Source organism: Podarcis filfolensis, assembly GCF_964270895.1.
Source record: "Podarcis filfolensis genome assembly, chromosome: 5".
In the NCBI taxonomy this organism is placed as follows: domain Eukaryota; kingdom Metazoa; phylum Chordata; class Lepidosauria; order Squamata; family Lacertidae; genus Podarcis; species Podarcis filfolensis.
Genome location: NC_139608.1, coordinates 75,239,936 through 75,267,499, shown reverse-complemented (window position 1 = coordinate 75,267,499; position 27,564 = coordinate 75,239,936). Strand labels below are relative to the sequence as shown.

At 42.4% G+C, this 27,564-nt stretch overlaps 1 protein-coding gene across 6 annotated transcripts in view; it reads left to right on the top strand.

Annotated features, from left to right (window-relative positions):
* Window positions 1–27,564, top strand: part of GRID1 (glutamate ionotropic receptor delta type subunit 1) — a 702,351-nt gene that overhangs the window by 625,045 nt on the left and 49,742 nt on the right. For all 6 annotated transcript variants that reach the window (XM_083614626.1, XM_083614625.1, XM_083614628.1 and 3 more), the window contains exons 11-12: window positions 190–514; window positions 3,898–4,036. In XM_083614626.1, the coding sequence (XP_083470752.1) occupies window positions 190–514; window positions 3,898–4,036 (464 nt within the window). The remainder of the gene's footprint in view (window positions 1–189; window positions 515–3,897; window positions 4,037–27,564) is intronic.

Here is a 27,564-nt window from a genome sequence, read left to right as displayed (position 1 = left end):
GTGGATTGCTGCATCTAGTCCTGGTCTTTGGTGGAGTGGGGCTTGTTTTTCCCCCTCTCCGCCATAACTTTTTCGGAGCAGAACCTAGCAGTTTTTCTCCCTCCTTCCCATCTTTCCTTTGCTGATGAATGGCAGACAGTTCCGCTGGACCAGGAAAGGCTCTGACCATTGTTTCTGTTCCCTTTGCAGAGAGCTGACTTGGCCATCTCCGCCATCACTATCACACCGGAACGGGAGAGTGTTGTAGACTTCAGCAAGCGCTATATGGATTATTCTGTAGGAATCCTGATCAAGAAACCAGAAGAGAAGATCAACATCTTTTCTCTCTTTGCCCCCTTTGATTTTGCGGTGTGGGCTTGCATCGCTGCGGCCATCCCTGTTGTTGGCGTTCTGATATTTGTGCTGAACCGAATCCAAGCAGTAAGAGCCCAGAACTCTTCCCAGTCCACTGCCTCCGCTTCCTCCACACTTCACAGTGCCATTTGGATTGTGTACGGGGCCTTTGTTCAGCAAGGTACTTGGTCAAGTATTTTTCTGTCTGACAAAAAAACCACAGTACTGATGGCTATTCACTACTTTTCAGTCTCAGCACAAAAGGGTAGGCCGTGGACTAACCTTTTGCAAATAACTGCTTGAAGGGTACATTACAGAACTTGTTTTGCTACTGACAATACACTTTGAGTTGACATAACGTGATTTCACAGCACACAAAACATGTATATTTCTGTGCTCCAAGCTGCTGGTTAAAGTCTCATTTTTAGTTGTTGTTATTTTATTTCTCCCTCACACTTTAAAAGTAGTATTCTAGGGCAGTGATACACAAAACACTATGTTGGTCTTTTAAGCTGACCCAAAATAACCTGTTTGTGCCAAATTATATACTTGTGCACGAACACGAAATGATTTTATTATTCTTTATTAAATTTCTATACCACCCTTCGCAGGGTGGTTTACAATATAAAAAGGCAGTAATACATAATACAGAAACAAATAAAAACAATACCCCCACATATAAATTATTCTACTTTTGAAAACACCCATATAAATATGGTTTGTTTGTTATTTTAGGACATTAGGAGGGTAGTATTTTATGGCTTATGTAAATGTGCTGAGGTTTCCCCCCACTATATATATTTATATTTATAGCAAATTGTTGTAGTATATATGCTTTGTGGCTTTAAAAAAGCCTTAAGTGCCATTAGTCTTAAGTGCAGGTGAACATTTTGAAAAGTGACTGGAGTAAAAATTACTCGCAGCGGTCAGGAGCTGCTAACTGTAGCTCCAGTTGATGTGCATTGCCCTATAAAAGCTAGCTGAGCCTCTGAAATAAATTTTCTGATACAAGGTCTGTCTCAAACGCATAAGCTACCTTGCCTCTTTGAGCTAAGCTACTAGAGCAGAAGAATCCCCAACAGCTCTCACATATGTTATACATATACAACCCAGGTTTCCTCTGAAATAACATGTATGTCTTAATACAGTTACAGAATTATGCTGCAGAAATGTAGATGACTATGAATGAGCTGCTGAGGTATTAGAGGGCACTCAGTAAAATAGGCAGTCCGATGTAAACAAGACTCGGTCAGAGTGAAACTGCCAGATTCAGTGTATAAATCTGTTTAATTCCTCCTCCATCCATGTTTTAAACATTCAGAAAATCCTCACCACATTATTTTGTTGTTCTCGTAGCTGAACTCTGTATGTGAATCAGATCAGTGACTGAAAGAGCAGAGGTTAAAGGGCAAGAGGAATTTTCCATGGAGTGCAGGGTCCACTGTGGCATTCAACACTAAAAGGACGTCCCTCCCTAACTGCTGCACTCTTTTTGCAGTGTCAGTATTATACCTATTTTCAGCCTGTGCTCCTACTGGGGGGGGGGGAGTGAGTTCAATGCATGATGTAGCCGGCAGCATCTCATCATGCAGTGAAGCAGACTCCTAAGAATGTAAACGCTACGTCACTGGATCAGATCAAATTCCATTTGTAAATTCCATAAATAGTAAATAAAGACAACGATGGTCCTACCCTGCCTAGTGTCTGGTAAATAATAATGTGAAGAGTAGATTAGAGCTTGTTCCATTATTCCTTAACCTTCCACAAGTTAATAGGAATGATCCAGCTACATATTAAAATCTTTGGCCCTTTAATTTCAAAGTTAGAGATAAGCAAATCTGTAACCAAAACAAATAGAATTGTAGAGATCTTCTTCTTCTTTTCTAGATTATTCCCGAATGTGTTCTTTTGTCAACTGACTTCATTTGAAGTCTTGCATTTCAAGCTGAATTTTGTTGATTACCGCATGGAAGTAATCCCCCCCCCCTAATTATAAGGATACATCTTGCAAGGTTGTTAGAAAAGAAATTGGGAGAGGAGCAAGATGCAAAACTTTTAATGGGAAACTTTGCCCACTAAATGTGGTCTCATTGAGATAGTTGTCTCACAAGCTTCAGTAATATAAAAAAGAGGCACTTTAAATTAAGCAACCAACAACAGGTGTAATCAAAGATCGACTGATGGCGAATGTGCCTTTGAATTAAAGGAGAAGCACAATTGTGTAGGAATCATCTATCCCCATAAATGATTTAAAAACAGATCAAGAAATGATATAACTAACGCCATAGTCTCTTGCTCATAATTTATTTTATCTTAATAAATAACTAACGTCACCATCATTGCTTGGGGTGATTAGTTTTGGTCAGGCTTGTATAGTTTTCTATAGTATAGTATGGGGATTTTCAGCTTTTTGCTTCCTACACCATTACACTTTCCTTTCTAACTGTGGGATATGAATGCAGTAAATAAATAAATGTGATGTTTCACTCACCCTAAATATGGTTTCGCACAACCAGTTTGTCCCATTACATGGTGATTTTTGACAACGCACTGAGGAAACACGTCTGTGGGAAATGTTTTTCTTTGGGTTGTGCCCAATAGAGTTGCCATCAAGATCTGAAGTGAATTTAGCTTCTTAACAAGCAAAATCTTTCTGAATTTTAGGAGAAGCCAAAAGAGTTTCACTAAAACTGTGGACACTCCTCAGTGAGTTCCAGCTTTTAGTGGATTACTTCTAAAACGGGATGCAAAGCACAATTGGAAAGTTTCCCAAAGCTTTTGGGGGATTTTGAGGAAATCACAATGTTGACAGGACCAGGGAAACTTCTCAGAAGGGTTCTGAACATTCCCAGGTCAAATATGTATTTGCCTCAGTATGTCCAAATTTTGATGAAGAACATGTTTATATTAGTAAAATGCCCATGAGGCACGTGCAGGTCCAGTGTCTACTTTTAGACATGTTACAAGGAGTGCTATAAACCAAGAAGAAGCAATAAAAATATGTCATTAATGTTTTGATGTTTTCGGTTATGTTTCAGTAAACCACTTGGGAATTTCAGAGCCAATTTACACATTCATTTAACTCACCTAGCAAGAGGTGGTGGGACAAATGACAAATAGGTTCTCCGATGGTTAAATATTACTCTATAGTTGAATATACCTCCCTGCCCTTAAAAACTAGTTATCTCAGGGATTGGGATGCAGACTATTAAACTCCCTAACATGCACATTTTTGTCATGGCGTGTGGCTTCCACCCACCATGGCCATGTATTCAAATATACAACCTTCAACCTGTAGTGTAAAACTTGATCTACACAAGCAGACAGATCACATGGTACAGAGTTCGCAGAACTGTAGCATTTTGTCTTTTAATTCCCACAATTATGTAAATGTGTGTTTCTTTTTGTGTGTGTGTACATCCAGCTTTTTTATGATGATGTTCATTAAAATACAAACATTGTGGGCTTAGAATGCTAACAGATAACTACCAGACAGGAGTTATAGACCGGCATTAGCCTTTGTAAATAAGCTCCCAAGAGCTCACACATTTTCTTATATTTCAGGTGGTGAATCTGCAGTCAATTCCATGGCAATGCGGATCGTGATGGGTAGCTGGTGGCTCTTCACTCTTATTGTGTGTTCATCCTACACAGCGAACCTAGCGGCATTTCTCACTGTGAACAGAATGGACAATCCTATCAGGTAAGAGCTTTTCCCTACCACATAGCTGAGAAACCTGAACATTTAAATAATAATAATAATAATAATAATAATAATAATAATAATAATAATTTATTATTTATACCCCGCCCATCCGGCTGGGTTTCCCCAGCCACTCTGGGCGGCTTCCAACAAAATATTAAAATACAATAGTCAATCAAGCATTAAAAGCTTCCCTAAACAGGGCTGCCTTCAGATGTCTCCTAAAAGTCTAGTAGTTGTTTATTTCCTTGACATCTGATGGGAGGGCGTTCCACAGGGTGGGCGCCACTACTGAGAAGGCCCTCTGCCTGGTTCCCTGTAACTTCGCTTCCCGCAGGGAGGGAACCGCCAGAAGGCCCTCGGCGCTGGACCTCAGTGTCCAAGCAGAATGATGGGGTGGAGACGCTCCTTTAGCTAAACTGGACTGAGGCCGTTTAGGGCTTTAAAGGTCAGCACCAACACTTTGAATTGTGCTTGGAAATGTACTGGGAGCCAATGTAGGTCTTTCAAGACCGGTGTTATGTGGTCTCGGCGGCTGCTTCCAGTCACCAATCTAGCTGCCGCATTCTGGATTAGTTGTAGTTTCCAGGTCACCTTCAAAGGTAGCCCCACATAGAGCGCACTGCAGTAATCCAAGCGAGAGATAACTAGAGCACGCACCACTCTGGCAAGACAGTCCGCTGGCAGCTAGGGTCTCAGCCTGCGTACCAGATGGAGCTGGTAAACAGCTGCCCTGGACACCAAATTAACCTGTGCCTCCATGGACAGCTGTGAGTCCAAAATGACTCCCAGGCTGTGCACCAGGTCCTTCAGGGGCACAGTTACCCCATTCAGGACCAGGGAGTCCTCCACACCTGCCCGCCTCCTGACCCCCCAAAACAGTACTTCTGTCTTGTCAGGATTCAACCTTGATCTGTAAACATGAAGAAAGGTGTATTGGGCAGGAAGGAGGGCATTTGAAAAGGTTTGGGGACAGCAGTTGCAGTTTGTGAGAAATACCCACTTGGAATGAAAAAGCCTCACCCGCCTAACTTTGTTTTGCCATCGCTTATCAGAAACTAATTCAGAATTTCCTCTGAAACTGTCAATGCTGGGAAACTGCAGTGCTATTATTTATTGAAAAATGTTAATTCTGCTTGAGAGGCCAGGCTCTAGGATCTGCCATATGGCTACAGCTGCACAGGCTCATGAAGCAAAAACTATAGAACATCTGGCCTTAATGTTTGCGGGATGTATTTGTGTAACCTCAGTTGTATGTGTCATTTCATATAGTTATGCGCCGAAAATTGCACGTGCGTAAGGGAACACGCTTCCACAACGTGGTTGCACTGAGAACAGCAGAGGTCTTGGAAGCAGTAGAGTGGAAGATAGTACACATCATATATCAGCATGGTAAATCTCCCTGGCTTATAAAAGTACTTCATACTTTTACCCTTAGTAGTACATTTAGCCTTTTTACCTTTCTCTGTGTCAGTGATTAAAACTTCCAGCCATTCATCCTGAGGTGCAATTGCATCCAGCTGTCAACAAAATTGGCAAGAGCCAGCTTCCAGCTGATTCGTTACAGTCAGTGATAATGTACAAAGGAGACAGCAAGACAATTTCATCTGAAGACACCTGCTTAAATATATATATATGTAATTTTCTTCCCACATTTCTTTCTGGAAACATTAATTGATTCTTCCATCTCAACTAAAGAACTATATGCAGGCCTCAGTCCTTTCCAGACCCTCCAAGTGTCCCTATTTTCCAGGGACAGCCTCAGATTTACAAAAGCCATACTGGTTTCTGATTTGATCCCAGAATGTCCCACTTTTCCTTAGAATGCCCCTATTTCCATCTGAGAAATGTTGGAGTGTATGGTAGGAAGCCTCTAATTACATTGGATGAATGTTGGAAGGTATGGAGTTATGTGACCCATGAGCCAAGGAGATGAGAACTATACAGTGGTACCTCGCAAGACGAATGCCTCGGAAGACGAAAAACTCGCAAGATGAAAGAGTTTTTCGTTTTTTGAGTTGCTTCGCAAGACGATTTTCCCTATGGGCTTGCTTCGCAAGATGAACACGTCTTGCGAGTTTGTTTCCTTTTTTCTTAAAACCGCTTGAAGAGGTGCAGTTGCGACTGACCGTGCTTCGCAAGACGAAAATCTGCGCAAGACGAAAAGACTCGCGGAACGAATTAATTTCGTCTTGCGAGGCACCACTGTACAACCTTTAGAAGACATCTGAACGTAGCCCAGTACAGGGAAGTTTTTTAATGTTTAGTATTTTATTATTATTTTTATATGTTAGAAGCCACTCAGAGTGGCTGGAGCAACCCAGTCAGCTGGGTGGGGTTCAAATAATAAAATTATTATGATTATTCTGGAATAGGACATCCCTATTTTCATTTGAGAAATGTTGGAGAGTATGCCTTTCCCTGTTGCTGGAGTAGATTAGCTCAGTTCTAAAGAAACTGAAAGTGTCTGAAGAAACTGAAAGTGTCTGAAGAAACTGAAAGTGTCTGAAAACCTTCCAGCTCATCAGAAGAACTCGTGCTTGAGTGCTGCTATATTCTGCATTTGAAATTCCTTACCTGTTAAAATTATCCATGGAGCACTTTTCTCTACTGTTACCTCCAAACAGAGAATACCCTATTACTGCATTCCTTCCATGATAGACTGTATGGCTTAGCCTTTCAGCTTGTATCTCTGTTTTCTATGAGTTTTCTTCCCTTGAGCCACAACATTATTGATTCCAGATGGATGTGGTTTTGGCATAGACATTGGGTATATGTCTATGCCAGTGTGGTGTAGAGAGCCAGTGTAGTGGTTAAGAGCAGTGGACTCGTAATCTGGTGAACCGGGTTCGCTCCCCCACTCCCCCACATGCAGCTGCTGGGTGACCTTGGGCTAGTCACACTTCTCTGAAGTCTCTCAGCCTCACTCACCTCACAGAGTGTTTGTTGTGGGGGAGGAAGGGAAAGGAGAATGTTAGCCACTTTGAGACTCCTTTGGGTAGTGATAAAGCGGGATATCAAATCCAAACTCTCCTCTTCTTCTTCTTCTTCTTCTTCTTCTTCTTCTTCTTCTTCTTCTTCTTCTTCTTCTTCTTGTTTCAACCAGCCCATCTGTTGGTTGATTCTCCAAGGGGTTGAACCAGTGGTGAGGAAATCCTATGACATATGTCAAATAGGTGCTTCCCCACACAGATCACTACTGAGGAGAGCTGTGGCCCTAGACCCTGCCTGGGTATCCAGACAGGAGCACCTCCTCTAGGATCCCTTTAATGGGTTACTCAATTCCCTTGGAGGGACTTACAACCTTCCCTCCGGCCATGACCAGGTTTTTTACCCAATGCCTTACCCACCAAAGTTGTTACAATTGCTACAAGGTAGGCAAAAACCTCAGGTTGGCCAACTGACCAGAAAGACAAATACCTCCCCAGCCCCTAATATGGCAACCAATCATAATTCACAGCAAGGTCAGGAAACAAATGCTACCCCCAAGAATGGTAGGAGCTGGCCTAACTGTTGGGCAGTTAGGAGGGAGATTCTGTGAAACTGAAGTGCCGTGTGAGGGGCCGGCACTCTTTATATACTCTGGGAGCAGACCTGAGTGAAGACTACAAGGGACCCAGTCAGGCTTGCTTGCCGAACATGCCCGCCCCTTGTTCTGGCTGCTGTTGGCCCACTTGCAACCAATTCATATGCTTCCCAGACAGCAGAAGAGGTTTTTTACATCTCCTTTATGCTGAGGACCCAGCCAAAGAGTCTGTGGAGGCAGCAGGCCGTCCCATGCTGCAATGCCACAGTACCCTTGGCAGTTTGCAATATAAAGTGGTACCTCGGGTTAAGAACTTAATTCGTTCTGGAGGTCTGTTCTTAATCTGAAACTGTTCTTAACCTGAGATACCACTTTAGCTAATGGGGCCTCCTGCTGCCGCCGCACCGCCACACGATTTCTGTTCTCATCCTGAAGCAAAGTTCTTAACCTGAGGTACTATTTCTGGGTTAGCGGAGTCTGTAACCTGAAGCGTCTGTAACCCGAAGTACCACTGTACTAGGGAAGCTTCTGCATGGAATGGGGTGTGTGGAGGGAGAAGTCTTCCACTAGATGGTTTAGGCAAGCCACTCTCTCCCAACACCTCAACAATTTTCAGTGGGGTGATGTTAATACTGATCTGTGTTTCACTGTTGTGAGAAGTATCTGTTAGGATATTTCTGTTCCACCTTAAGAAGGGAGCAGGCTGTTGTGTGTCACAAGCCTGCGTACTTCATGCTCACAGACAGTTTCCGTTTTGTATATAGCTTTTGTTCTGGCTGTTTCCTCAAGCAGTCATGTTTTTCCTTTGTTCTGACCAACGTTGAATAAAACTGTAAAGCATGCTCTCCTGGGTGAATCTTCCGTTGTGGAAACTCTGCGAAAAGGGCGTGCATGAGTCTTGGAATGTGTCTGAAGCTCGTGTTGCTAATTGACTGATACTGTTCTGATGGGAGTCTGGAGTTCATCCAGAGACGACGATGGAGGCCTGCCTGATGAGGCTGCCTGATGGCCTCTGTCTCCCTGGCAGTATCCCAGCAACAGGTTATGGGCTCAGCACGCTTCCACTGCGCCACTCTGCAAACTTCCAAAGAGATTTGCTGATGAGTTTGCTAAGACAGCAACTGCTGTTCTTAGTAGCTCAGAGAAGGTGTGGGAACCTTCAAGCTTCAAAGAGGTTCAGGAGTTAACCTCTAAAGATGCTGAGCCATGGCCCGGGCTTCCCCTGCCCCCAGCCCCACAAGCTCCGGGAGCGATGGCAAGGTTGAGCGCAACCTCACTTTCGCTCCCGGACCCCCAGCCCCGAGGCTAAAAACGAAGTCAAGACAGCTAGCAGGATCCATCCCGCTCGCTGTCATGGCTTCTTTGCTCTTTGGGGCTCAGGGGGGAAATATTTTTTTTCTTTATTCCCCCCCCCCCAAAAAAATAAGTGTGCCCTATGGGCCGGTGCGCCCTATAGGGCGAAAAATATGGTACTTGCACTGGCGTGCTTTTGAACTGCTAGGTTGGCAGGACCTGGAGCAGAGCAATGGGAGCTCACCCCATTGCATGGATTCAAACCGCCGACCTTCCAATCATCAAGCCCAAGAGGTGCAGTGGTTTAGACCACAGTGACATCCGTATCTACACACACACACACACACACACACACACACACAAACAACAACAACAAAAACATCCCAAGTTCAATTCATGTAGGTTTGGGACAGATTTCTGTCTGAATCTGTGGAAGCTTCCTCAACCTTGGCTTGAGACTACAATTCCCATCATCCCTGACCACTGGTTCTGCTAGCTAGGGATCATGGGAGTTGTAGGCCAAAAACATGTGGAGGGCCGAGGTTGAGGAAGCCTGATACAGACACTACTGAGCTAGATGAACCAACAGTCTTGACTGAATAAGGCAGCTTCCTTTGTGCCTAGAAAACCTTTAGCATGTTTTATCTGGAAGGCGTTTTCTGGCATTCATTTCTGTAAGGTACTTTCAAACATTATATGATTATTGCCATTTGGATGCCAAACTCTCATCTGATTCATCCAGTGCCAGGCATAGAGTCCTGCTGTGTGTTTCTTGTGCTAATGCATATTGCTGTTGCTTTTTTGAATGGATTTCCAGTTCCCCAAGCATTATAATTACACATAGAACAGAACAGCTGTTTGCTACTTTGAGCTTCCCCAGGCTTGTAAGGAACACACATCTGAATTAGGTTTCTTTCAGAAATTGTGAGATTTAGGACATCAAATCATAGCTGCCAGTCACACCCACTCATCTGAAAACCAGTCATCTTTCGAGATTTCCTCCCAGTGTTAGTTTGCTAACCCCTCTCCCCCCATATTACTATCCTGCCCCCTCAAAGAATGTTCGACTGGACTACAATGCCCTCTTCCCACTATTACATGATTCCTTTCCCTTTTATTCTCATCACAACCCTATAATACAGCAATCTGAGAGAAGACCACCAAGGCTGAGTGGAAATGCAATCTGAATCTCCTCCATCTGAGTCCAGCGCTTTTCCCAACGCACCACTTAGGGCTGACCCAACTATGGGCATCGCTTGTCCACTCTGCCTTCCTGGAGCCATGGCATCAGCTGTGTAGCCCAGCCCTGTGTGTGCCTGAATTTAATTAGAGATGATCTGGATTCCCATGTTGCTGCTTGTTTGCAAGGATAAGTGTGTGGAGTTCGCAACTACATACATATTCTAGGGCCCAGGTTCAGGAGCACCCTTCTGGTAATAATTAAGTGCCATGCTAAAAACAAACAAAGTAGGACACATAGAAAAGTAGGCTGTCTGCAAATTCAAAGGCATTTCAAATTAAAGCCTTTGTCAGATAAGCTTTTACATTTGCAGTTTTTTATGAATATTTTAGGTACGTCTGTTTAACTCTGTTCCTTGATTGCACACACAGAGTGTGTCTGTTTATATAATCATATCTATTGTCTGGTGATTTGGAGTGTTGTCAGAATTTGGACCTTAATTCCCAAGTTTTCATGTTTGTTTATGTCAAGGTTGAAAACCGAGTCAAGTAAGACCCCTGTTAACATGATCTTCCCTTCTTTGTTTTATTGAGGATAAATAATCACGTATATCAGCATTTACACAGAGCACCCAGCCCACAAGTGATCTTTTGTGTGTGATGCATTTCACCTTCCCCACCCATTTCTCTGCCCACGTCAGTCTGTTTTAAAGTCTTTCAGGCAGGGAGCTGCCTCTTTAAAATTTATTGGTCAGCATCTAATAATTTAGCCCTTTAAAAATAAGATAAGATGATGTTGAGCCCTTGGCTTTAACCCTTTTGCTCTTGATTGTGATTCCCCTTTCTGCTGTCACCACTTCCTAGCATCTTCTTGTTGTTAAGGGTGGGGTGGTTCCATAGCAACAATAGAATTTCACTACTGTCAGGATGTATAGAGGCAGCTCATTTCCCAGGCAACCATACAATGGCCCCGTTCATTCTTTGTACACAGAGGCAGATTTACGGGAGCGTGATTGGTTCGCTCACACCAGGTGCCAAGCCGAGGGGGCACCGGAACAGTGACTTAGAACGGAAGGCAAGAGAGTGGGGGCACTGAAATTTGAAAGCCCAGATTCCGCCACTGTTGTCTGTATAATAAAAGTGGATCAGATTTGTGGCATAAACTTGCCACCCCTTTGCCCACTACTCAAGAGATAAGAATCCACCCATCAAATAAATACATAGGTGGACAGAGCCTGATAGAAACCGTACTAGAACCTTAGAGCAGGAGGAATACTAACAAAGATGTCCTGGAAAGGGTGCAACATTCACTGCATGTTGTTTTTCATGAGACAATCTTTAAAATTCCAAATCAACTGAAATGAGTTTGTAAACCCCCTCTTGCATCTTCCGACCATCTACATTTGTGAAGATTGCCCCAGTATGGTATACGCGACTTTCCCAGGGCTTTCCAGGCTGTCTAACAGAAGAGATGCCTTTGCTTATAAATTAAGCCATGCAGGCACAAAGTAAGGAAATAATCTCAAATGCCTCATAATTAAGTGTCTCTAGCTTGTATTTAGGGATAGGGAGACACATTCTGCAATACTGCAGACTCACATTGCCAACGCATTATTTGTGATCCTTGTCAGTAACTCTGAGGCTGGATGCTTGGTGATCCCCGGAAGGCCAGTGCTTGGTGTTAAAGGCTCATCTGCCCTGTGGGTGAGCTGGCTCTGAGCAACACTGCTTCATAGTTGGAAAAGCTTATCTGCATCTAACAGATAGTGATAGAAACAGACTAACACAGAAACAAACAGGCATAATAAATTAACAATATTGAACCTGTTTAACAAATTCCAGTAACGTAAAACTGAGCCAACAAAGTTTGTATAACTATCCAAAGGACTTTTTTAAAAAGCATAGTCTTCATCAGTCACCTTGAAGTAGTCTAGTAATGGGGACTGACAGACCTCACTTAGGAAGCCATTCTATAGAATGAGACACAATGGAAAAAATGCTAGTCATGGTTGGCACCAGTCCTGCTTCCAAGGTTGAAGGATTTCCAGGAGGGCCCTACATGATTATCAAAGCACAGGGATGGAACTTACAGAAGTAGGCACATGCTCAGGCACCAAGTAACTAATAATAATAATAATAATAATAATAATAATAATAATAAATTTTATTTATACCCTGCCCTCCCCGGCCAGAGCTGGGCTCAGGGGTGCTAACACCAGTAAAATTACAGTAAAAACATAATGGGGGGGGAACCAATTTAGAATACAGGTTAAAATGCAATTTAAAATGCAGCCTTATTTTAAAAGTAGCCCATAGATCAAAACCATAAGGGGAGGGAACATAAGGGTCAAACTGAGTCCAAACCAAAGGCCAGGCAAAACAGCTCTGTCTTGCAGGCCCTGTGGAAAGATATCAAGTCCCACAGGGCCCTAGTCTCTTGTGACAGAGCATTCCACCAAGTCGGGGCCAGTACTGAAAAGGCCCAGTTGAGACCAATCTAACCACCTTGCGACTTGGGACCTCCAAAATGTTGTCATTTGTGGACCTTACGGTCCTCTGCGGGGCATACCAGGAGAGGCGGTCCCATAGGTATGTGGGTCCTAGGCCGCATAGGGCTTTACAAGACCAGCACCTTGAATTATGGCCAAAAAAATAATTGGCAGCCATTGCAAATCATGTGGAACTGGTGTGATAGAATAAAATGTCTAGTTTTCATTAGCATTTCAATCTGATAACGTAGGGACAGACAGGAAACCTCTTTCTGTTACGTGCCTGTCATTGACATCCTGAGAAAGAATCGGCCATGATGGGCTTAAGTTTAGTACGAACCCTTGGAGAGATGAAAAGGGTTTACCAATTTATAAAGTAAGGTAGCAAATGTTCCCCAGTGTGGATGGCCTACACTATTCATAAGATGAGCTGTACATTATAATTTCCACAGAGTGCACACTACATGTTCTAGCAATCAAACGTCTCTTTGGTATTTCTCTGCATTTCCCTGTTGCTTCCTTGAAGCACGAACTGCTCTCTCCTCTTTCTCTTTCTGAGCTGTGGAAGCAACATCAAGGAAGCATACTTTAGAGCGTGCCCTAGAACTTTTAATACCGCAAGCCCTGTCAGATTCAAGAACTTCAGAAGGAGTCCTTTATAGACTTTCTTTTCATAAGACTAATGGGATTGCCAAACTGAGAGTCCCAGTGACCTCTGCTTGTTCTGATTCCATAGCAAAGTTCCAGATCCACCTTCAGTTTATTAACATTTTTCAGTGAATGCGTTATCAGTGAATGGGATTATGAAAGGGAAAATAATGAACCACCAGCACTGTAGGTCATGCAAATCAGCACCATTTAATTAAAGCACTATTTTTTAAACCGCTACACAATAATACTTTTATTGACTTCTATATTGCAAGTTTGTAATTTCATTTATTTATTAGATTGTCATTGCCCCCTAACCTGGATGGAAGCACCATTTGTCTCATAGAGATGCCAGCAAACTTTTTCAGAGTTAGGCCCAGGAATGAGCTACTAGAGCTCAGTAATGTTTGCCTCAAAATAAGAGATAAGAATTCAAAGCCCCGGGATTCTTCTGCAGCTTAGATTTTTTTTAAAAAATGAGGGGGGAAAGGCTTATTGAATAAATAGCTTCTTAAAGAAGATACGCGGTTAGAAGCAAAAGCCTATACCCCAGTGGGAGAGGGGGCTTTTGCAACTAGCATGATCCCCCCCCCAAGATAATTCTTCAAAGCAGCTCCCCAGTAAAGGGATAAAGATGGTTGACAATGACTCTGCAAGGAGGCTACGTTGAAGAGCTACCCTTGGTGAAACTAGGAGGGGGACAAAAACCCATCACTATCAAATATACTTGGGCTGCAAGGATCTCATACAGATGGACTTTCTCTAAGAGTAGCTCTTCAGCTGAGCTCCCTTGCAAAGCCATTGACAACCATCTCTGTTGCTTTGCTAGAGGGCTATGTTGGAGAAATACATCTTGGAAAACAGGAATGGGGGCCAAAATCCCAAACCCTGTGGAAGAATATTTTACCCCAAGGTTCCTCTGTGGGCCTTTGGGGCGGGGATGGGCTTTTTCATCCAGTTTTCCTGGGGACATCTCTTCAAAGCTGCAAAGCCACATGGAAACATCAGCTTCCCCAATGGTTCCTCAGCGAGCTGAGCTTTTTACCAATGCTTTGGTAAATATATCAGCCCAATTCAAAGCCATTCTGACGTGAACTGATAGGAGCTGGCTGGCAGCTCCCAGTCTTGGCTACCATGTTTCTTTACTGCACATGATACCATGGTCTCTTGGGAATGTGGTGTTCAGTTTTAACTGGTCAAAAAGTAAATCTGGCCAGCTCAGCTGCTAAATATAGCCAAGTCATGGTCAACTCTTATATAAATGATTGCCTTTTAAAACTGTTAGAATAAACAATTATGCTGAATGTCAAAACTATTCTGTTCCAGAGAACCCTTTAATCATGTCCTCTCAGAATCTTTATTGAGCACTATGCCAAATTACCGGTACATGGAAGCCCCTTTTAGCCCAAACAATCTCAGTGGACTCTCTGGTACTTCTGATTCCTGTGTCACTGGAGTGATTGCTCTTGTGTTTATTTCTTCATGAAGTCTGTATTCCAGTTCCTAATGTGACTCACCTTTAAGTTAGAACACGTGGCTAGCTGGAGAAGCAGAGGGCAGAAATTCTCTAGTGATGATTTCAAGCTGTGGTCCATGGACCACTAGTGGTCTGTGAGCTTCATTTGGGGGGTCTGTGGCATATCTGTGGATTTGTGTCTGAAGATGGGAGATAGCATATTCATCATGTTAAATATCCATATGACTTTTTAATTGCATTTTATTGATTATTTAGTTTCTTATATTGTATATTCAGTAAAATACAAGATATAAGAAATAAAATAAGCAATTAAAATACACTTAAAAAATCATAAAGCATCTGGCTCGCCGCACTACAATTGCTGCCACAGGCAGAAAAAATCATTAAGTGATCTGCCAAGACCGTCAGCAATTTTCAGGTGGTTTGTAGGAAAGAAGAAAATGGTAGCCATTGCTCTAGTGATAATCACACAACAGTTGCTGTAAATGAGGAATGTGTGACCTTTATTCCTGCAAAGGGGCCCCCGCTAAGGATGGCATTGTATCAGATCTTTGTTCGATCTTTGTTGCTGAAGTTTAGATAGATGCGTCTCCAAATCTGAGTAGCTGGATAGAAAGATATGAAGCAGGTGGAAAGCAAATCTACATAGATTATCAAGGTAGTTTGTTACTTCCATTTGTCATTCGCCAGATGTGTCTGATTCAAACAGAATGGTTTCATGCCAACTTTATGATACACTTGATTTAGGTAAAGTGGCTAAAACCTGCTGTTGGGACTGAGTTGTTCTTTATTTCAGTCTATCACTTTAGTTGCTTTTATTTCTTTCTTTCTACTATTAATTATATTGCATGTATTAAAATACTTTGCTTTAGTAAATGCGTTAACCCTTTAAGCTTACTCAAATAAAAGGCAAAATAGCATAGTGATTGTTTGAAAACGTTCACCCCGCAATTAAGCTCATTTTTGTGTCTTGGTTGAAAAGTGTAGCCATCTGTATAAATTGCTCTTAAGTGCCTTTTATTTTGTTCCGTTTCCAACTTGGCAAACAAGATTACCCTGTAGTTGATGCTTCCACCCTCCCTCACTCCCTAGACCTAAAGCTAATGAACAAGCTGGAGCTCTTCTCTAAACTGATTTATGCATAGAGGAATGCAAACAAACACCCCACACCACTGAAAGCTCCTTCTAAGTAATAAAGCATTCAGAGAATAAAAACTTAGAATATAAAATGCATTCACCACTATTAGAGCTGCTGTAATCACACTCAGGATGGGTTATATCCATCCTTTCTTCCATGGAACTTTCGGAGATGTACATAGGGGTCTGGGGGCAGCCTCCCATTTGGGCATTGAGGTTACCCCTGTTTAACTGCTCAATCCCCTGGGATTAGTTTTTGGCACATCACAGTTTTTCAGTCCATAGCGGCTAAGTGACAAATGGGGTGCTTTCAAGTGAGCTCTTACTATTACCGTGGTAACGGGGTTTTACAAATTATTATTATTTCTTATTCTATTATTAATATTCATTAAATTTGTATGTCACCCTATCCCCGCAGGTCTCAGGGCGGTTCACAGGATAAAATCATAGCATAAAAACACAAAATACATAATCAATTTTTTTTTAAAAAAGGAACAACCCAATAACCCCCGCCCAACACATTTTTAAAAGGCAAATGCCAATCAGGCCAAGCCCTGGTTAAAGAGGAAGCAGAGAAGAAGAAGAAGAGTTTGGATTTGATATCCCGCTTTATCACCACCTGAAGGAGTCTCAAAGTGGCTAACATTCTCCTTTCCCTTCCTCCCCCACAACAAACACTCTGTGAGGTGAGTGAGGCTGAGAGACTTCAGAGAAGTGTGATTAGCCCAAGGTCACCCAGCTGCTGCATGTGGAAGAGCGGAGACACGAACCCGGTTCCCCAGGTTACGAGTTTATCTCTCTTAACCACTACACCACACTGGAAAGTTTTTGCCTGGTGCCTAAAGGTATATAAGGAAGGCACCAGGTGAACCTCCCTGGGGAAAGCATTCCACAAATTTATTGCATTTCCCCTAGAAAATGTAAATCCAGATTAAACAGTGGAAATATGGTCTGGCATTTTAATACTGAAGACAATGCTACAAAAAAGAATGAATGAAAGAAAGGAGCCTGCATGCACGGCAAGCACAGATTCAACAATAAACACCCATTTGCCTAAAATCTAAACTCTGCTGAATCCTTTTCATCTCTCTGATGACTGACTGTCTATGGCAGCATGGCTAAAAGTCACCAGTCCAGTCTAATAAAAGTCCTGAAAGGGTCCTGCAAATAGACCCTTATATAGTCCATACCTTTTCTTCAGTATCTGAGGAATATATAAAGCAGGATACAGAAATGCAACATAGTGTTTCCTCTTGGCAAGAAGTCTGCTATGACTCTGTGAGGAACATATTATTTTATTTAGCTTTGTACAACAGATTTCTGTGCTTGTCACTTAATGGAAAGCTCCAGAACTGCTAATAGTGAAGCCCAAGGCAGGAGAAATCTTGTTCAGCATGTGTGTGCAAGATTAATTAATACTAAGTCACCATGAATAAATGATAGTAAAAGCCCTTGTTTCTACTTGAAATGTTTAGTTAGTGGTTTTGTGTCACTTCTGTGTTTAACCAAATTGCATTATTTGCTTCTTTTCTTTGTGGCGTCTGTAATCCTACAATTGATTGGGTTAGGCTGGAAACTGGAGTAAGGGAAACAAGTGTTTTCTCTGCCATTTCACTCAAAATTACCTGTTTTGTGTCTACAATATTTCAGGATAGGGTGAGAAAAAAATGGGGGGGGGGTAGGAAGAGAATCAATGTGGCTTCCATTTTGGTTCTTCCAGAAGGCTTGGGAAATCTTGGAAATTTCAAAGTGGTAGCCACAATTCAAAATGGCAGCCTCCTGGTTAAACATTGAAAGAAAAACACATACTTTTACAGCAACTCACTATTTTGAAGATGATTATTTTGCTGGATTGTGCCCATGGCACATCCAATTTATCTGGATGAAAAAGAGTACAGTCCGTGTCAGATCCAAATACCTCCTTCTGCTGCATTCCTCTTCACTCCTGTGAATGAAAATGTTTCTGACATGCACAGGGGTCCCCTGTATTACATGCACAAAACATTCCCCTGACTATCAGAGGACATAGGGAAGCATTCTTATCTGCACATTTCCACATGCAGCTCAAAGCCACAGGACAGTATCCATGAATATATTTGCTAGATATCTTGCCTATCTGACAGACTTGGTTTTAATCTTTCAAATACTTGTGCATATGCTAAAAATATTATGAAAATGTGCACTTAAAATTCAGTGACCATCGGTCACTCCTAATACAGCATTATTCACAAAGGAATATGTGATACACATAATAGAATTCCATTTCTCTACAGGATGGGATTTCATGCAAAATGCATTTGCTTTGCTCTGCTTCAGTTGGTCCGGTCTACATTGCTAGTCTTGCTATAGCTGCAGCTTCCCACTGTAATTAACCAGCTCTTTTTATGCATTTATTCTTCCCTCGCTGTTGCTTTGTCATGTGTGTTGCAGTGTATGCAGCCACAAGGCTTCAAAACATGTGTGACTGTCACTGAAGCCCTTTCTAGTTTGGGCTCAGGGTGGGTGGGTGTGTTTAATTTTTTTTTTAATAATTCCCCCTATGTTTTAGTTGTCCCTATTTTATGTGTAAGCCACCTAAAAAAATGTTTAGGGGTACTCTCATTTTGACTCAAGAAAATCACCATTTTATAATTCAAATGGGGGGAAATAAATACAATGAAACTGACCAATCACTGTGCTAAATTCCAACTCCTACTTCACATATTAAATGCTCACTTCTGTCTGAGACTCAGGAAACACAGTGACAGGAAATGAGGCCGCCATCACGGGTAGCAAAGGAACTGACGATTCACTATGCTAGAGAAGAAACTTAAAATTTATTCTCCTGTTTCTTCTCCTGTTAGATTCACAAAATGTTTAGGGGTATGTGTACCCCTGCATCCCCGCAGAAAAAAGCACTAATAATAATAATAATAATACTGTTGCAAGGACTGTCTTCTCTCCTATAAACATGCTGACTTGATGTTTTGCCTCATAACCCCCCATCTTCATAGGTGAAGTTGGTTAAGATATGGAACAGGGCCTTTTGGGCAGTACCACCTAAGTTAGAGCTTTACAAACTTTTCATGTTGGTGAAACACTTTTTAGACATGCATTATTTCGCAAAACAGAAATGCAGTTTCACTAGCAAACTGGAGGTTAAGCTAACCCCTTTCCAGCCCCCCAGAAGGAGTGTGGGGAGTGTTCGTGCACACTGTAACTAACACACTAACTTGTTGTGACATATAGTTTGGAAAGCTGCAGCCTAAGTTGTTTGACTCTCTTTCTCTCTGAAGATCTGAATGGATTCCAGGACAGCCCAACTTTTCATACCAAGGGCCACAAGTGCACCTTGACATGGCGCCTGTGGGCCACACATTGCCTCGTCATGTGGGGTGGGGAGTGAGGCCAAAATTTGATGCTCCCCTCAGCCCTCATGCTGCTTTTCAAAATCCAGCTAAGTGAGGCATCAGGCTATGAAAGTGCTACCTAAGCTTTAGGAAGGAGGCAGAAGTACTCTGAGACACAGCCAGAGCCTTCACACCTCCTTTCCAAAGCCCCTCAATTACCTGTCTTTGGGAAAGATGCACAAGGGCTGGGGGGAGGTGCATCAAATGTTTCCGAGGGCCGCCCAAAAAGGCCACGAGAGCCACATGCAGCCCCCAGGCCAGGCATCAAACCACCCTACTGTAGATCTTTCAATCTGCTGTAATGGGTGAAATTCAACTAACAAGCCCCGTCAGTGAAAGCCATGGGCAAAGGCTTCCACCTGTTTCAGTGGGTCTCCCACCTCCTCTCCCTGTACAGCCCTGAAATGGTCTTGGGGCTGGGAGGACTCCCAGTATAGCGTTGGGGGAGGAGAGAGAAAATGTTTCTGTATTGCAAGTTGCAACACTGGCACAGACAGAATATTTTCCACAGCACATCATTGAATTCCATCCTGTTCTATTTCACTGGGCCTTTGGATTTGAATGAGTTGTGGTTTGTCTGATGGGTTTACAGTAAACACTGGTTAAAAGTAATATTTCATACTAGGTAGGCTTTTTTGTGCTACTTTGTATGCATTTTTTTCATATCTATGTTGCTTTACAAATCTTGGATTTTATTGGTTTTTACCTTCTTATTTGATTGTCTCTGCAAAAGCAGCCTAAAATTCAAATATAAAGGATTGCCTGTAATTCTGGACACCAATTGTGCATTAGTGAAACCCCCTATTTCGTACTAAATTCCATCTGGGAGGGGGAGGAGTGAAGGACCCTTTATTCATCAGATTTTGTTCTTTGTATGCAAATTATATCTAACCAGTTGTTAATTTATGCCCCCCCCGGCCAGCACTTTATGCATTTGGGAAACATAAAGTGTTTTTGAATTCAGACCTACATGGATGTTAAATACATTCCCCCATTCCCCTGCCCAGCTCTGTTTATTCAAGCCAGGCATTTAAAATTTACATTATTCAGAATGTTGGTGGCAGAAACTTCAAATGTGTCTATTCAGTGATTTTAATACTTGGACAGAGAGGAGGAGGGAAGGTTGGAGAGGGAGAGAAAGCTAAGCAATTTTAAACTCAGCAATGGGAATTTGGCACACGGGTAGCACACATTTTCTGTCCAAAGAAGCTTAGAAGTCTGCATGCCCTGGGCAGCACTACATCTTAGTGGCAACTCTTCTGTTGGAGCAGCTTAGTTGCACCATTGAGCTGAAAGCTTAGTGTGGTGGCCCTGAGCAAAAAGCTTACCTTCATGGCCTCCCTATGTCACCAAAACATGCATCTGCCCTAAAATACATTGTGTTTTTAATTGTGCAGATGACCTATGCGGGGGAACATGTTATTTCCAAAGTCTACGACATTTGCCTTTGTTAATTTTAGAATTTACTTCCCATCTTCTTTGCAGATGCCACAGGGCAGCTAATAAAAATATGTATGAACCTATGTATCTCATCTATCCTGTCTACTCTAACATGCTAAGTCAAAAACTTAGGGTGTTACATGAACCTGAAATACCCTGTAGCATCCCTGCATGTGTCCCTATTCTAGGCTTGCTGCTTTCTAATCAGGAGGCATCCCCAGACCAGCGACTCTTCAGAAACACAGGGGATTGGCTCTACTCAGGGTTGGTAACTAATTACTTTTCAAGTACGGAAGTTCCCATCTCCCTTGGTACCTCACTGATTAGAATTAACAAGCATCTGGTAGATTTATAGTCTTTTCACTACAGTATCATGTTGCCAGCACAGACAGACTCTCTGCAAGGATAACAGTTGCTCACTCTTGACTCCTCCCAACTTCCGCAGTAAGAAGCGCGCCAACGGCATGTCCCTCCGGCCCTGTGTCTCCTTTGTTCCCAGACACGGGGGGAGGGGGTCCCCCCAATCTCAATTGATGTCTTGCCCAGCTGCTCCCTCCCTTCTGGTTGCTTAGCTACTATCTCAAAAGTGGGTAGCTCCTCTCTCAACTTTGCAGCTTCTGTCTCTGCCTGCCTGTCTGGTTCTGGAAACACTGGAAGCGGGGGGGGGGGGGACACAGGGAAATAGTTCCCCTCTTCTTCTGTTAGAAGCTGATCTCCCTGTGATTTCATTCTGCAATCTTCCGATCCAGCCCAGCTCCCAACATTACTCTTTTAAACTCCAATAGTAAACATTACCAGCGATAAGAGTACAGCCTTCTTTCAATTTATTAGATGGGACGCGAGTGGTGTTGTGGGTAAAACCTCAGTGCCTAGGACTTGCTGATCACCAGGTCGGCGGTTCGAATCCCCGCGGCGGTGTGAGCTCCCGTCGTTCGGTCCCAGCTCCTGCCCGCCTAGCAGTTCGAAAGCACCCCTAAGTGCAAGTAGATAAATAGGTAACACTTTATAGCGGGAAGGTAAACGGCGTTTCTGTGTGCGGCGCTGGTGCTGGCTCGCCAGATGCAGCTTGTCACGCTGGCCACGTGACCCGGAAGTGTCTCCAGGCAGCGCTGGCTCCCGGCCTCTTGAGCAAGATGAGCGCGCAACCCTAGAGTCGGACACGACTGGCCCGTACGGGCAGGGGTACCTTTACCTTTACCTTACAGCAACTCTGCTTCTGCAGCCAACACCATCCCTGGTGCTCTGAAGGTGGTGGGGGAGTGAAAAGAGATCAGAGAGGAGCCAGCAGCAAGTGGCTTGTACCTCAGAGGCTAGATCAAGCACCTGAGGTGAGCCTCTTGGGTGGGACAGCCCTGCCTGTGTGGAAAAAGGAAAATCACATTCTATGACCCAGATGCAGTCACACAGACACATGCATGGAAAATTGCAGAGATTAGTTTACGTCGCATGCAATTTATCTTGCTGCCTCGGGGCATTGGGAAGGATAAGGAGCTTTGTGGCTGCAGAAGACCTACCTTTAGAAAATATACCCCAACTGCTATTCCTGAGGGTTCACTAGGTCATCTGTACACAGGCTTTCAAGCTCATCTCAAGAGAAATAATGGCCAGAGACCTACTTTAAAAAATGATATTAGATTCTTGGCATATCTTCTACATTTCTTGCTGCTTTGGTGTAATCTGAATGCATACTCAAGTCTTAGATTAAACCTTAGTACATAATCTAGGGAGGTTCAAGAAAGCACTGACATATGACGTTGACAATACAGGAGATCTATTTGTGGCATTTCCTGATGAGTACAGAAAAAATATTTAAAGATTTCTGCATAGGGTAGCAGCAACAGCAAGGTTAACTATCCTTTTTACTCCCTTAGTATTTGAAATTATTTTCCTCCCCTTCACCTGTAATTAAGGCTCTATTTATGCAGAGGAACTAAGAAAATCTAAACATTTCAGCATTTTCAGAAATATTACAACTTCAGTAATTGCTGCAGTAAAACTCTCCATAAAAGTATTTGCGCTGTAACCATTCTTAGTTCTATAGTATTCCACACTTGCAAAAGTGAATGTCAATAAAAACTCCTGTTTGGATCTTGAATTTAAAGATGGCCCAGTGTTTTCCTGGTCACCTCTTGGTTAACCACTTAGGCTGCAGTTAGTGGTTGCATGCATTTCTGCAGCCAGGTTTTTATTTTATTTTAGAGGTCATGCCAAGCTGGCCTTTGACTCTTAGCCTAACCGAAACAAGGTATTCTACATTCCTCTGTTACCACCCAATTAACAATTAATTTCTCTTTTTGATCTGAATATATGGCTTGAATTCCTTTCCTAAATTTATCTCCGAAATTCATTTCTCCAATAATTTTTTTTCACAAATTCCCAAGAGACATTGTCAAAGGCTTTTTCAGCATCTATAAACATCAAAGCTGCTTGTTTTTCATTTCTCACTTCCAGGTATTCTATAATGTCAATAATATTTCTTATATTATCCTTCATTTGTCTGCCTGGAAGGAATCCTGACTGATCTTGATGTATATAGTCTTTCAATACTTATTTCCTAACCGAAACAAGGAACCCACAAGGAAGCAGCACAAATTGCTCCCATGGAACAATTTTCCTCAACAGTGGTTGGAGGTGGACCAAGGCCTTGTGCGCGCCTGTCTCCAGCCCAGCCCTCCCAAGCTCCATTCCTTTGCTGAAAGAATGGAGACTCTTCAAGCAGTCAAGTGATTGGCTTGGAGATGAGTGTGTCTCTTGCTGCTTGCAGCCTCCTGCCTGGCATGTTTCCTCCGCTTCTGGGCAGGTGGGACAATGCAAGAGACATTTGGCCCTCTGACCTCAGGGCAGGGTGCCTGTGAAGGTCCTGACTCTGGTTTTGGGGTGTCAGGCTCAGTGATAAGAGAGTGGTCCTGGTTTTCAGCCAATAGCACAGTGCGGCGGCGTGTGCGATGGCACTTTTCCCTCTCACACCATTGGGCCCACTCTCACTTAGATAAATTGCCCCCCACCTCACTGAACAACACTTTACTCAAAGGTTTCTTTTCCTTTCCTCTTAAAATTCTAACCCAGAGTATCCTGCGGGACCTTTGTGAGGGGGTAACTAATAAGTTGGTGTCTCAGGCAAGATAATATATAACACAAATGGATTACTTCAGGCATATAGTACGATTACACTTTAATTCGTCCTCAGTTGTTTTGCGTTATAGGTTTGGTTCCTTTAAACTGTGATACTTTCTTTCAGTTATCCACCCCTTTTAACAATCCTGCTCCTGAGGTACCTTAAGCAATACACCCAAGGGCTCGCCACACCCCCTCCTTTCACTGGGTTTGGGAGTTTTTTCTTTTCCTTAGAAGAATCTCTCCCCTCCAGACTAGATTTGAGTCCCAAGTAGGATGTTCCTTTCCATCTCCTACTTCTTCTGGCTCAATCTCTGCCTCCCAGTAAAATTTCCAGTCTGTTCCTCCTACAGGACACCACATTCTGTCCTTCACAATACATTCAGAGTGGAAGTTGTTTTGTTTTCCAGAACCAACTCTTTCTCGCTTTCACTCTTTCTACCTCAACCTGTCTCCTAACCTGTCTCCCTACCTATCTCCAGACCTCTCCAACCTCTATTCCAACCCTCTCCCTCACTCTACCTCCCACTGTCTCTCAAAACCTCACCTTTTAAACTCTCCCTCCTGGAACCACAGCCAATCAGAGACTGCCGTTCATTAACCATTTTCTGGCAGAGAAAGAAAGAAAAAAGAAACACCTTTTGATCCAACTTGTCCAGCAAAACCAACTTTTTTGTCACACACAGTAGCCTTGAATCTAAGTAGCTCACCCTCCTCCTCTGACTCGGAGCTTGAGGCCAAGGCCATAACACACTACCAAAAAAAGCATTCATTTCCCTCATGGGACCATGTCATATATTACATATCACCTAAGAATACTTGGGTGTTGGGAAACGTATTTACTACTAATGTTTAGATACTAGATGTGTGTGCCTTTCCTTCTCCCTCATTTCAGGAAAAGGTTGGCTTTCTTTCTTCAAAACTTAGTCATTTATCAGTATATTAGAAGAAAGGAAAATGTCAAACACTGCAAGTATGCCTGTTTTCTTGTACACATGGGGAAAACCTAGTATATGACGGAGCCTACAGAGGCCTCAGTATTTGTCAACCTGCCTGACATTTGCTCTGAGCAGTTATAATATTGCCTAACATGACATCACAGCAAATGAGCCAGTGGCTACAGTAATGGGATAACAGATGAACAGCTGGTTTTTAGCCTACTATATAAGCATCAGAAATTATAGTTTTGTTCATTTAATTCCACAGTATTATCTATTATTGTGAGATATGTTGATAACAGGCTGGGCAAAATGCAAAATATTATCGAAAGAGTTCCAGTCTAAACAGATTGCTTCAAGCAATGACACTTTTTATTTTTATTTTGCAACTGGATTCATTTTTATCTCTTCATTGGAAGTTTTGCTCTGATCACAATGACAAGCACCTTGCCACATGACTGGCACTATATAAATGATGGACAGTAATCGTGGTAATATAATTATTACAAAGAACATTGCCTCTTGATACTCCACCGGCTTTGGTCTTCACGTTTAAAAACAGCCCCTCGATGGTTTGAGAGCTGAGAATTGGAGTAAATGGGGCATCCTATACATTGGCAGCTTCATTTTGCAAATATTGTGGATATTAAGGCTGTGGAATCTTCTTCCTGTTATAATATTAAAGCAGTAGGAGCACAAGATTTGGAGTTAAGAGTGCCAAGGAAAAGAAATAAAGCTCATGAATGGTCACAGCAGCTGGCTTTAAAGAATGAAACAAGCCTAAGCTCTGATGAGAATCTAAAATTCGATTAGAGCAAAAAAGATGATTTTCGGCAGTAATGGAAGGTTTATTGGTTGGTACTTGAGCTAACAGGGATTAGGTCTCAAAGGGCAAAACGAAAGGATATGAGAAAGTGCTAAGGAGATTGCATTGCATACCTCTTAATTCATCAGCTGCAGTTTATATTGTGCCAGCTTCATTTAAGGGTGCTACACATCTGTCTAGTATTTCATGTCCAAATCTTTGGGTATGTTGTTTGCCCAGGAGGCAATTTCAGCACTGCTTCATGTAACTTAGAGAAGGCTTTGTGCAACCTATGAAAGTAGTGCTCAGAGAGTATTGCCTACAGCAGTGATGGCCAAACTTGGCCCTCCAGCTGTTTTGGGACTACAACTCCCATGATCCCTAGCTAACAGGACCAGTGGTCAGGGATGATGGGAGTTGTAGTCCCCAAACAGCTGGAGGGCCAAGTTTGGCCATCACTGCTGTAGGCAATACTCTCTGAGCACTATTTTCATAGATTGCACAAAGCCTTCTCTAATTGGAGGACCACAAAATACCACACCACTCATTCCTAGTCTTACCTGCCCAACCTGCTCCCTCTGCCAACTGTATTTTGTGACTCCACCAAGCTAACTAAAGCACACCCGTCATGCATTGTGCCCTGCCAAGGGGTTGAAAGACACATCCCTTCTGCAGCTTCAGGCAGGTAGCAAACACCTCTACTGGGCCAGCATTGAGAGCTGGTGGACTTAATGTGACTTATTTGGTCCCATCCCTTGGGAGCCTGCGATACTGAAGAATGAATGGAGATGTGCCTTCCATCATGAATAATATGTTAGATCCCAAGACGGAAGTAGAAACTGATGGAAGACTAGCCTACTACACTAATAACTTACTATAATACTTAAGTCCAGAAGAAAAGGTGAATTTGGGATGCCAAGGCAATTTTGGACATCATCACCAGCCATTCACAAATGTTCAGCAACTAGAGACTGATGCTATTTGCGAGCTTTAGTTAAAGCTGCTTAAGGGCTTAAAATGATAGAAGTCCTTAAAGCAACTTAAGCCACTTTAAATGTTTCAATCAGCTTAAGGGCTTGAAGAGTTTTGTTGTGGTAGCTGGAGGGTGTTCTGCGGGAAAGGAGTTTCAAGAGAAACTCAAGAGCGCCTTGTGTTAGGAGGGCTGAGGGGTTAATAGTTGTGGGGATGGGTGAAATGGAAAAAACAGAGGTACAGGAAATGAGAACAGGAAGACAGACATATATTTTTCTCTTTATCTGTACTATGAAGAGAGAGGGGAAACATTGAAAGATATACACTTATTAGGCCATATCTCTATTTAATGATTAGCAGAATAAATCTGCTGAAATACTTGCAAGAAATCCATGTGGTCTTATTGTTCCACTTAATGAAGATACATTTTGTAGTGATCTTCTTATACATCTGATTCCACAGAAATAACCTAGTCCATAAATAATGTAACTAAAGATAAGGGAGTGAGCAATGAGTGATGAAAATTAATTTTTCAGTAGATATAAAAAATCATGATGCTCACGGCCAGTTTAGAGAGAAGATGGACTGGATATTCAGTTAATGATCCTCTTCGTTTTATATTTTTAATTTTAATTCTGCCATTCCTGTGTTGGTTTGCTGGTCTAATGGATGCTGTTGTGTTAGTTGTTAATATTTTAGATTTTTTTTTTTTTTGCTATTTAAAAATTGTTTTATATTGGTTGTCAGCTGCCTTGAGAAAACTGTGTTTTGAAAGATGGGATGGAAATCTCTGAAATGAATGAAAAATATATTCCTTAATTTTTACTAGTGGAATGGTGTATATTTTCTCCCCTGATACCTCAAAATGATTCCCCCTTCCTGTTTCTTCAACAATTGTTGTCAGCAGAAGACCTTAACTGGCTCTTGTCAAGAACTCTCAGCATCCTATGAAGTAACTATAAAGTGATTTAACTACTAATAAATTTGGGGTAGTTATTTTGAAATGAATGAGTGAGGAAGAATTTCAAGACACCAATTCCTTAATTTCTTAAAAGAATAGTAAATCTCCAGGACTGGATAGGTTTGGTGTAGAATATTATAAACACTATTCAGAAAATCTT